The 11165-nt window shown below is 46.6% G+C and overlaps 1 protein-coding gene across 1 annotated transcript in view; it reads right to left on the reverse strand.

The window, feature by feature from the left end:
* LOC106856286 (coiled-coil domain-containing protein 180-like) overlaps window positions 1–7753 on the reverse strand; it is a 96645-nt gene extending 88892 nt beyond the window's left edge. Inside the window, exon 1 of the mRNA XM_088173425.1 lies at window positions 7547–7753. Coding sequence (XP_088029551.1) covers window positions 7547–7609 — 63 coding nt within the window. The 5' untranslated portion in view covers window positions 7610–7753. The remainder of the gene's footprint in view (window positions 1–7546) is intronic.
* Between the last annotated feature and the right edge of the window lie 3412 nt (window positions 7754–11165).

Below are 11165 nucleotides of genomic sequence, written 5' to 3' on the forward strand. Positions count from 1 at the left end.
TGAGCCAATATAACATCAAAAACTAAAAATGGTACTCCCAAGTAAGAAAAACAATGAAGAAGATGAAATCACCAACCAGGACTCTCTTGCCTTGTCACCATCACCTGAACAGCACCTGATGGACATGACACCCCTGGACTACAAGCCAGCCAGGGTCTTCTGAGGGACTCCTGTGAGGACAGAAGGCCCAGCTCTGCTCCACAGCAAAGCTGAATTCCTCCTCCTCTGGATCGTCCATTGGGAGCAGCGGGTGGTGCACCACCTGTCGGGCTCCCACCCAGAGCTGATTTCTCAATAAAGGCATTAAAATAGGAGCTGTTCTCCTTGCCATTATTCATTTCACCTTTCACTCTTGCAGATTCCAAAAGGCTTAAAGCATTCAGCAACAACTTCCTTGCAGCAAGTTCCACAGCCGAAAGCCAGGCCTGGCCTTACCTTCCCCTTGCACCCTACAAACTCTGCCAGAGTTTGGGTGATTTTCACTTTCCTTCTCAGCTACATGGAAATGCACATCCTCTCAGTGTTGCAGAGTTCTAAGTAAAATGTAACAGCAGTTCCACTTCAAACCACTAAATGCGCCGGGATAGGAAGCATTTGCTCACCTGTCTCCTTGCCTTTTCCTTGCAGCCTTTCCTCTTCAGAGCACGCACTGAAGCTATGCACTTTGCTTCTCAGCTGAGTGTAGTGTCATGTTGCCAGAGTTCCATATGTCCATCTCCTTGCTGAGACAAAGTGCTTCTGTTGAAACACGTCGATGTTATGCACTTTCCTGCTCAGCTATTCACACCATCACATTCTGTGTCCCACTTGCAGTCTGAATCTAAACCAGGAAGTTTCTCACTATGTCTTGCAGGCACAGATGTACCAGGAGGAAAAGGTTGCTCGGACCTTGCTGCTTAGGTTTGCAAATGTCCATTCACTCCACAATCAAATGACAGCTTTCTTCACTTTACATCCTTCAAACTTCACACACACACCCTCACCCTGGAGTTAAGCACTTCTTTCTTTCTCAGCTGAACTCACCCATCCCCCACCCTGACTTCTTTACCGCTTTTCTCTTGGTCTTCCATGCACGGGCTGTTCCTCTTAGGACACCCATTGTATTGCTTACCCCTCCTTTACATTGCCTTGACTTTCTTACCCAACCTTGCATTCCCTTGTCATTCCTGACCATTCTTTTCCTTTGCCTTCCTGACCCATTCATGTCCTTCCCTTGCACTTCTTACCAATCCAGTTCTTTATATTGACTTGCTCACTCAACCCTCACCTGGCTTCCCATTTGTCCAGGTCCTTCTTTTCATTTCCTTCTCCTTCTAGGACTCTCACTGCCTTGCCTGCCTCTCCTTTGTCTTGCCTTGCCCTCGAAGCCATTCCTTGCCCTGTTTGATGTTGCTCACCCCTCTCCCACCTGGAATTCAAAACTCCTCTTTCTGTGGGATTTCTTCAACTTGCCTTGCCCTGACTGCTTCTCCTAGGATTCTCAAGGCCTTCACTCACATCCACTGTTCCAGGAGCATGTGAGGGGTAGCCCAGAGGAGATCACCTGCAAGTACACCTGTCTGTCCTGGCAACTTTTTTCTGGCACCTATCCTTGCATGTCTTGAATTTTGGACAGGCAATCCATATTTTGCCCTTGGTCTTCTGGACCAGAATGACAGTTCATCTGCATTCCATGGAAAGCACGTAGTCCAACTGTTTTAGGTGCAGATTAGAGATGGCCCATGTGAGATGAAGGCCAGACAGAGCAGTCTGTCCTAGCCAGTTCTATGTATGAGCAGCCCTCCAATGTGCCTGCCACTTGCCTTGCCTTGGCAAGTCAACAGTTTCCTTGCCTTAACCTACGAACCTTTCCTAGCCTTGCATTACCTTGCATGCCCATGCCAATGCCCCACCCTTGACCTGCCTGCTGCTTTCCTCCAGGGCCTTGCCTTACCAGGCATACACCTTGTTTACATTTCCTTGCCTTTGCTGTCCCTTCCTTTACTTTGCCTTGCTTCCCCACATCTTGCATTTCCTTCCTGTCTGGTCTGTAGCCTTTGCTGGGCCTTCCTTCCCTCCACTGCCTTGCATTCACTTGCTCACCCATTCCCCACCTGACCTCCCTTCACATTTGTTCAGGTCCTTTTGTACCTTGCCTTTCCATTGAATCCCTCCCTTGCCTCACATTACCTTGCTCACCACTCCCCAACCTGGAATTCAAGAACCCTTTTCTTCTGGCATTTCTCAGCCTTACCCTGCCCTGTCTACAACCCTGAGGACTCCCACAGCTCTCATGTATCACCAGTGTTTCAGAAGCATGTGAGAAGAAACCCAGGGGAGGTCCCACGCAGGTCTTTCTGGGCAGCTTTTGTCTGGGACCAGTGCTTGCACGTGTTAAATTTTGGACTGGCAATTCACATTTTGCCCTTGGCCTCCGGGACCAGAATGACAGTTCTTCTGCATCTGAAGGAAAGCAAGTAGCTCAAGTATTTGAGGTGCAGATTAGAGATGGCCCTTGTGGGATCAAGGCCAGACAGAGCAGTCTGTGCTGGCTGCTTTCATGTACCCGCAATCCTACAATGTACCTGTTGCCTGCCTTGCTTTGCCTTGCCTTGGCAACCCACCAGTTTCCTTGCCTTGCCCTGCTAATCCCCCCCCAACCTTGCATTCCCTTGCATACCCATGCCCCACCCTTGACCTGCCTACTGATTTTCTCCAGGGCCTTGCCTTGCCTATCCCTTCCTGTTTCTGCCTGGCCTACCCATCATTGGGCTTACCACCCTATGGCCAGCCTGACTGACAACTTCTGGGCTGTCTCTCACCTACCACTCTATTTGCTTTCCCCTTACTGCTCTGACCTTGCCTACCTTCCTCTTGACTTGCCTTGGATTGCAGTGCCTTGCCTGCACATGGAAGGCAAGGTAAAGAGTGGTAGGCAAGGCAAAGCAAAGTGAAGAAGATGTAGGTAGGGTCACGCAAGGCAGACATAGGCAAGCAAGCAAAGCAAGGGTGGGCTAAGAAAACCTAGACAAGGTACTGAAGTCAAGGCAAGGCCAAGTGACTTGGAGTGCCTTTCCTTGGGAAGCAAAGGACATAGTGCCAGTGCTGCTGGAGCAGATGTTCAGGTAGCATGGGGAGGAATAATCTAGCAAGACATTTCTGTCCTGGCCCCTTCTGTGAAGGAGCAATTGTTGGACATATACAATACTGGAGGTGGTATGTGACTTTCACTTGGTAAGTTCCTGAATCAGAATGCCAATGGTTTTTCATGGGAAAGAAATCACGTAGCCTCAGTGCTTCACACACAAATAAGAAGCTGCCTAGTGGAGGTCAGGGGTGGCAGCAACTTTCTGGCCTGGCATATTCAGTGTGGAAGCACTGCCTAATTTGCTAAGGAATCGGTATCCATCCTTGGAAGGTGGTTTCCTGAAAGACTGAATTTGGCATGTGGCCTCCACTTCTCAGAGGTGGCCTTCTGAAATTCTGGCAGCACACATCTTTTGGACAAGTTAAGCAGCTATTCTGAGTCTTGGTTGTGACTGATCTAGTGCCTTGGGTAGATGATGCCCAGTAACAGTGCTCCGGCACCTTGGTATGGGATCAGTCCCTGGATGTTTTACAATTTAGTGGAGGGGATGCCATTTCTTTTGAGATGGCTTGTAGTTCCTCTCTTTGGCAAGGAAAGCAAGTTTGAAGCCACACATTGGGTGTTCTTAGTGAATTTAGAGGCTTTTCCCAATAGGCAGTTCTTTGGGTTAGAGCTGTTCAACTGTTAGAGGGAATACAAATGCCAGGCTCTTGAGATTTTTGTCATAGGACCCTTAGTGTGGGAGCAGTCCCTGGTGCCGTTCTCTTTGGATCCAGACTCTGGGAGACTGAAGGCTTTGGATGGTACCTAGAGCTGAGAAGTGCTGACAGCAGGGTGGTGAATCGATGGGTGCAGCTGAAGTTGTAGGCAGCAAGAGATTCCTCAGCTGGCAGCTTTCTCTGTGAGGTCTGTTTTTGCCAGATGCTTTCAAGTTGGTGGCTAGACTCTGAGAGAGTGCAAAGCTTTGTTAGGGCAAAGGAGTTCATGTTGCTCTTTGAGTGTGGTACAAAGAAGGCTTTGCACTTGGAAGGGGAAGACTGGGGGAATCTTTTTGCCCTGACACCTTTGATTTGAGAGCAGACATGTTTCCAACTTGGCTCTCTCTCCTTGGGGTGCTTTTGAGCTGGGCTCAGTGTGTTTCCTTCTGTTTCCTTCTTTTGCAATTCAACAGCACCGTCCATCATGTGGTTGTTTTGATGAGCACTGACAGGAAAAAAGCCAAGCCCTTTTCTGGCTCAGCCCCCCATTCGTGTGGAAGCAGATCAGGGGAGAGCTCCACTGCGGGGCCTGCCTCTTGGCTACTGACACAACATTATCCTGCATGCAGCAGTGAAGAAAGAGGAATCGTTTTGTTATTGGCTTTGCAGTTTGCAGGCTGCAGAAGAAAAGGCAATTCTGGCATGGCCTCTTTCTTCAGAACCTTTTCTGTGTCATCAGCGTCTTAACATGCAGCCATTGAAGTGCATCAAATTCCCTGGACATAAGCACTTTCTGCCAAGCTCTGTGTACCTTCTTACCCTCTCACTCATGCAGATCCCAAACCCCCTTCAAAACATCCAGCAGCTGCACCCAAAGAAATAGTCCTAGAAGAAGAGGGCAATGCTGGTTTTCGTAGTCTCTTTGAAGTCTGTAAACTAAGTGAAGCACCCTAGTGATCTGCACTTTTCTGCTCAACTGTATGTAGAGCATCCTCACGTTCTCTCAAGGTGGCAGAGGCCATCATTACAGTGAAGCATTTCCAGTTGCAGTTCAGACTGAGAGATGTGCTAGGACGGAAAGCATTCGCTCAACTTCTGTCTTCAGCGCAATCACTTTCACATAGCTTCAGTGCAGTCCGCACTCTAAGCAGCTGTATCTCACAGAGAATGAAGTATCAGGACAGAAGATGTCCTTAGGCAGCCGTTTCTTCTAGCAGCATTCCAATTGTGCACAGCATACTTGCAATACGCCTTTTCCTTCTAACATGTATGGACTGGCTCATTTTTAACTCTCGCAGTTCGTTGGACAGTTGCAAATGTCCAGTAGCTACCTTGTTAAGCAGTCTGTGAAAGTTAGTGCTGGGCTGCACCTTCCCCTTGCTGCATGTAAACCACATAAGCTCCCCGATGCACTCTGAACTTCCACTCTCCGCGCTGCACCTACCACAGTATTCTCTGCATCTCAACATCAAAAGCAAAGTGCCGTTGTTTCCACAGAGGGCAGGAAGAGGAATAGGTAGCTGTCATTGAACTTCCCCGCCTGCGACTTGCTAACTAGAATTCAACAAGCAGGAAAGTGGCAGCCATGCTCCTCTTGCAGACTGTACCCTCTGCCCACCACACGGTGCCCTGCAGCTTCATCCATCGCCTTTTGCAGTGCTTTCCTGTTGGATCTCAAGAATCTGAAGTTTTTGAGCTTTCTGTGCTTCCTGGCACAGACCCCCTTGAAAACACAGCAGTGGACCTGAAACCTTGGGGAAGACTTGTAAATATGAATAATAAGTTAGAAATCACAAATGTGTAGTAGGTTAGATGTGTGTATTTTCACTGGGTGATGGGTTTTAATTTTGAGGATTTTATGTATAGTGGTAGCTATGGGACAAGATGGAGAATTTTGGGTGGTGTGTTTCTTCTTGTTCATTTTCTCTTCCTGCTTCTTCACAGAACCTAGGTAGTTATCTTTGGATTGGTCAGTTGAACGTCACTCTAAGGGTCAGGGGAATCTATTATTGGGTTAAAAGTATAAATAATATAGGTGTAAAACTTTCATTGGTGTGTTTAACTTTAAATGCCTTGAAGCAGGCTCAGCTTGGAGCCATTTTTGCCACTTCTAGCAAGGAGCTAGAAGTGCTGCTATGCTTTCTGTAAATTTTGATAAGATATCATAAACATCCAAGTCCGAACACAAGAATCTGGCTCGATTGCCTTTCTAATAATCCTGGCTCTGAACAGAAACAGACGAGACTGAGACAAACCACTAATTAGTGGCGCAAAAGCCTGGCACACTCCAACATATTGGTGCCCCATGTGTGAGGAAGGAAAGACACCTGTAAATCTCGGGGTCAAGGACCTCCCTGGAGAAAGAATATAACTAAAGCAGCTGGAAGCTGGAAAAATTCCCGGGGTGAAAAGGAGCTCGGAGATCCCTAGACGCTGGTGAGAGGAACCAGGAGCCTGTAGTGCTGAACATTACAGACAGGAGGGACCCCGAGGGGTAAACGGATCTACCAGAATAAGGTAGGAGCATTTTGTTCTCTTCAAGGTGAAGCTAAAAAGATGGGCAATGTATTATCCAGATCTCAGAAAGACATTCTGGATCAAACAGAATTAATGGTAAAAGAGCATCCAATTAAAGTCTCTAGAGACCAATTGAAAGAGCTTTTGAAACGGGCCCAAGAACAAATTCCAAATAAGGATCCAAAAAGCTTGTTTAATCCGTATTTATGGGACTTTCTAAATCTCAAATTGTATAATGCAGCCACATATGGTAATCTAGCAGCTGCGAAGCTACTTTCTCCATGTAGGGTTGTATATGAAGTAGTAACACATAGGCATGAGTCGCAAGTGGAGAGCAAATATTTACTTCCTATGGCAGAGATTTAAGTAACAGGGGAGACGCAGGGACTACAAGCTCTATCTCCCCCAACTCCAGAGAGAGTTGGTACAAAATCTAAAAAAAACACAAAAAAAGTCTCAGCCAAAGGAGAGCATGCCTTCTTCAGCACCTGCTGAGCAAGTGGTAATAGAGGGGGGAATCCCCAAACCCGAGATCTTTAGGACTCTTGGGAAACAACCCCGGATCGGGGAAACCCGGAGCCTGCTCGGCAGAAAAAGAGCAGCAGTCTGCAGTTCAAACATGCGCGCCTCTACAGAAAGCAGACGCTGTGGTCCTAGTGCCCTCTGCTCCAGACTTAAAAGGAGCGGCTGGGAAAATTTCATCGCAGCCACCACAATCACAAAACAAACCTGCTCCTATCCAAACTAGGGAGTTGGGATCATCACCAGCGCCTCTTATTTCTTGTGGAGGGCAGCCAAGATCCGCAGAGGCTGGGGCACAGCCATGCGGAACACAGCAGGGACAGGTGGCGACTCCCAGGCAAGAAACAGTTAACTTGGTCCCCGCGGGGGGGCCAGGATCGGGACTGACACAGCCGCCGCTGCTGTGTGGGGCTGAGAGATCTGCAGTGCAGCCCGCGGGGTTTGGAGTTAACCCTATGCAAGTTTTAAATATCACAAGCATGGCTTTTCCTCTGGAAAGCCCACAGACAGTGGCAGAGGAAAACGAGGGTGAATTATGTCCAGAGGGAGAGTGCAGTTTCTCAGAATCTGACGAAGGGGAAGGGAACAACTCAGATGCTGAATCCGAGCTTGGAAACACAGAATCAGAAAATATACACAGCAATTTTCTAATGCCAAAAGTTACACAAGCAATTAATCATGCACCAACTTTTCTACAAGCATTTCCCCAGCAGCAAACAGGGCAAATAAACTCTGTACCTACCTTTCCTGGACTGTGGTATCCCACAGGAATCGCAGCAGCACCAATTAATCCTCCATTTGGCATGGCAGTGAGATATCAGAATGTATTCCCAAAATAATTTCTCAGAGATCTTTTGTTCCAGCTAAGAGACGCCGCAGCAAACCTTTATGGAACATAAAATGGCGGCGCCATGTGTTCAGGTTACGTACAAGATGGCGGATCCCTTTTCTGTTTTCCGTGCAATATGGCGGCGCCCTGTTCACTTCCGTAAGCAATGCATATGTACTTCCGCTAGCTCAGTTTGTAGACAACAAGATGCCAGCCCTCCAGCTGCAGTGCCACCTCTGGCAGTTTCTATTACTGCACTCCCAAATACTTAAATTGGCAACAGCAGATGTTAAATACAGGTTATTTCACAGAAAGAGGAGGACGCGAAGACATGAATACAGCTTTGAAGCTGGGAGAAAGAGCATCCTTTCAGGACTCAAATACACAAGATAAAGGTAATTTACAGACCACAAATAGAGAATTAGTTCTATTTCTTTCAGGAACAGGAGCCACCCTGAAGAAGAAAAAGGCAAAGAAACCCTCGAAAGAAATGCTCACAGATTGGGATGAAATCAGGAGAAGAGCTTTGAAAGAAGGAGATCTCGATATGGCATCATCACAGCTAAAAGCTATGCCAGTCTCCTATGGAAGAAGAGGTGCAAATCCCAGATGGGCATCTCTAACACGTGATATGGTGAAGGACTTAAGAGAGGCATTGACAGAGAGTGGTTTAAGCTCTCCATATTTCAAGCAAATTTTAAAAAGTGTCTTTGCTAATTATGATTTGGTTCCATTTGATTGTAAATATATTGCCATGACAATTCTAACAGAGGCACAGTTCATGCTGTGGGAAATGAGATGGAGGAGAGCTCTCATAAAATTAAGAGATTCCTATGCTAGAGGCCCACACAGGCACTTCACAGTGGGACAACTGGCAGGAGACCCTCCTGATGACAAACCTCAAGATCAAGCAGCAGTCTTGCCTCTAGATGTACTCAAAGACATTAAGAAAGTAGCTCAGAAACCATACTTCAAATATAGCCAGACGGAATTCCAGAAGGAATTTACACAGAAGTAAAACAAGGTGCCTCAGAATCTTTCACTTCTTTTATAGATCGTTTAACCCAAGCATTGGAAAGGCAATGCAGTGATGAAATTGCACATCCACATCTGCTTCAGAGCTTGGCTTTTGCAAATGCCAACCGTGAATGTAAATGCATAATCAATACTTTGCCCGATCCACAACCAACTGTACCTCAAATGATAGAAGCACGGAGCAAGATAGGCACTCCTCAACATATGGCACTGATTCAAGCAAATGCTTTGGGGGAACAATTTGGAAAACTTTTAGAAGCTTCAGATAAAAGGTTGGAGAAGATTCTTGAAGCTCTTCATTTAACTCCTAAACAAGAGACTTCATCAGAAGTGATGGTGTCTTGGTTTGAAAAACAGGTATTTACTAAGAAAAGATGAGAACCCCTTTTCTGAGATGCAGAGTGCAACCCCCTCCCTTCTAATTATTATAGTTTCAAATCAGAGGCTTTCAGGCAGAAGATATGGGGATAGGAATAACAGTTATTTACTGATATCTAACTAGGCAAAACAACAGAAACAACAACAGCTATAAACATCAACAACAAAACAGAACAGTATAGTTCAGTTCCAGTCCCTTTTGGCCACAGACCCTCTTTCCCTGCGCTCAGTTACCGGTGCTGTGGGCAGGGCGGGTCCCGCACAGTTGAAGAGGGCTGGGTGATGGTGGCAACGGCCCAGGGGTGAGAGGGATGGGGAAAGTGACTCCCCCCTCACGGTGTCGGTCGTGGTGCTCGGCAGAGTGTCCAGAGGTAGTAGGATGAAGTGGGAAAGCAGCAGAGCGGTGTTCGATGGCAGGGAACGTGGCTCCCAGTGCTGGGATGACAGGGAGGATGCTAGATAGGAGCTCCAGCTGTCTTCCTTCCACTTCACCAGCGAGCAGGAGAGAGAGAGAGTGAGAGCCCAGGCCCCTGTCCCACCTTTTCCTTTTCCAGACTCCCCCTATCCCCCACCCCCCTGCGAGAGAAAACTATTACTACTAAGGTGTAGCCACAAATACTTAGCATAACAATGGGAAAAATTCCACAGAAAGAAAAGGGAACAATCCAACCCCCAACAGATGGCAACAGAACTTTCCAAAAAACCATGCTTCAAATGTGGAAAATTCGGACACATAAAGAAATATTGACCAGAGTCAGGAGAAAATGCAAAAGCACCAAATCAATGCCCAAGATGTAGAAAAGGAAGACATTTTGCAAGCCAGTGCCATTCAAAGGCAGATGTGGATGGAAATCCTTTGCTTTTGCTTGAAAATTAAAGGGAGCGCCAGTCGCCAGAGCGTCAGGACAGAAGTAATGGTGACAGGACAGCAGCCAGTGGACCAGCAACAGCAAAACTTACAGTATGTGTGGAACCCCAATCAGATGCCTTACGCAAGACAATCTGTCACTTCCCCAGTGACCCAGACCTGCTATCCCCAGGCGCACAATGTGAATTGGCAGCTTCCAAATCAACCTTCTTCATGAGTGAGATCCATGCAGTGATTTCTACAGCAGTCACCAGAACATCGTGGAAAAGACAAGACTTTTTAATCATAGGTAAAGAAAGAAGTAGTATTTTAGGGTTCATCATTTTTCCAACAGCCATCTCGGTGAATCAAAACAAAGAATTAACAGTATTAGTTCAATTTTTGCATGCTCCATTGGTCATTCCTGAAAACACCCCGATCGCCAAAGCCATTGCCTTGCCAGCCAATGCAGTTGGACCTCAGGTCATGCCAGTCATAAGTCAACAGGCATTGTCTGGAAAGGAAGATGAGGAAACATATGTCTCCTGGGTGAAACAGACAGGCAGACACCGACTATGAATTACTTGCAACTTAATATATAACAATAAGACAATCACAATCACAGGAATGTTGAACACAGGTGCAGATATAACAGTTATTTCGTATAACTTTTGGCCGGGAGAATGGAATCTAATCACACCTTTGAAATCCCTCTCAGGGACTGGAGAATCTACAGTGTGTCTGCAGAGTGAACATTCAATCATTGTCACAGGACCAAAAGACAAGATGGCAATTGTCCATCCATTTCTTGTGCAGAAGCTGATCACAGTGTGGGGAAGAGATATTTTGTCACAATGGGGAGCCAGGATCAAAGTAGATTTTTAATAGGGACCACTGAAGCACTCATCACCCTGAAGTTAACTTGGAAGACAGATAATCCTGTCTGGGTGGACTAGTGGTCCCTGGAAGAAGAAAAATTGAATGCTCTCAAGAAATTAGTGAAAGACCAACTGCAAAAAGGCCAGATCAAAGAAACAAATAGTCCTTGGAATTCTCCAGTGTTTGTCATGCACAAGAAAACTTCAAATTCATGGAGATTGCTTCACAATCTCAGGAAAATCAATGAGGTCGTTGAAGAAATGGGTCCTCTTCAGCTCGGACTTCCATCTCTCTCAATGATACCGAGAGAGTGACCACTTGTAATCATTGATTTAAAAGATTGCTTTTTCCACATTCCGCTTCATCTGGATGATGCTCCACGATTTGCTTTCT

Source organism: Sturnus vulgaris, chromosome 14, assembly GCF_052056855.1.
Source record: "Sturnus vulgaris isolate bStuVul1 chromosome 14, bStuVul1.hap1, whole genome shotgun sequence".
Lineage (NCBI taxonomy): Eukaryota > Metazoa > Chordata > Aves > Passeriformes > Sturnidae > Sturnus > Sturnus vulgaris.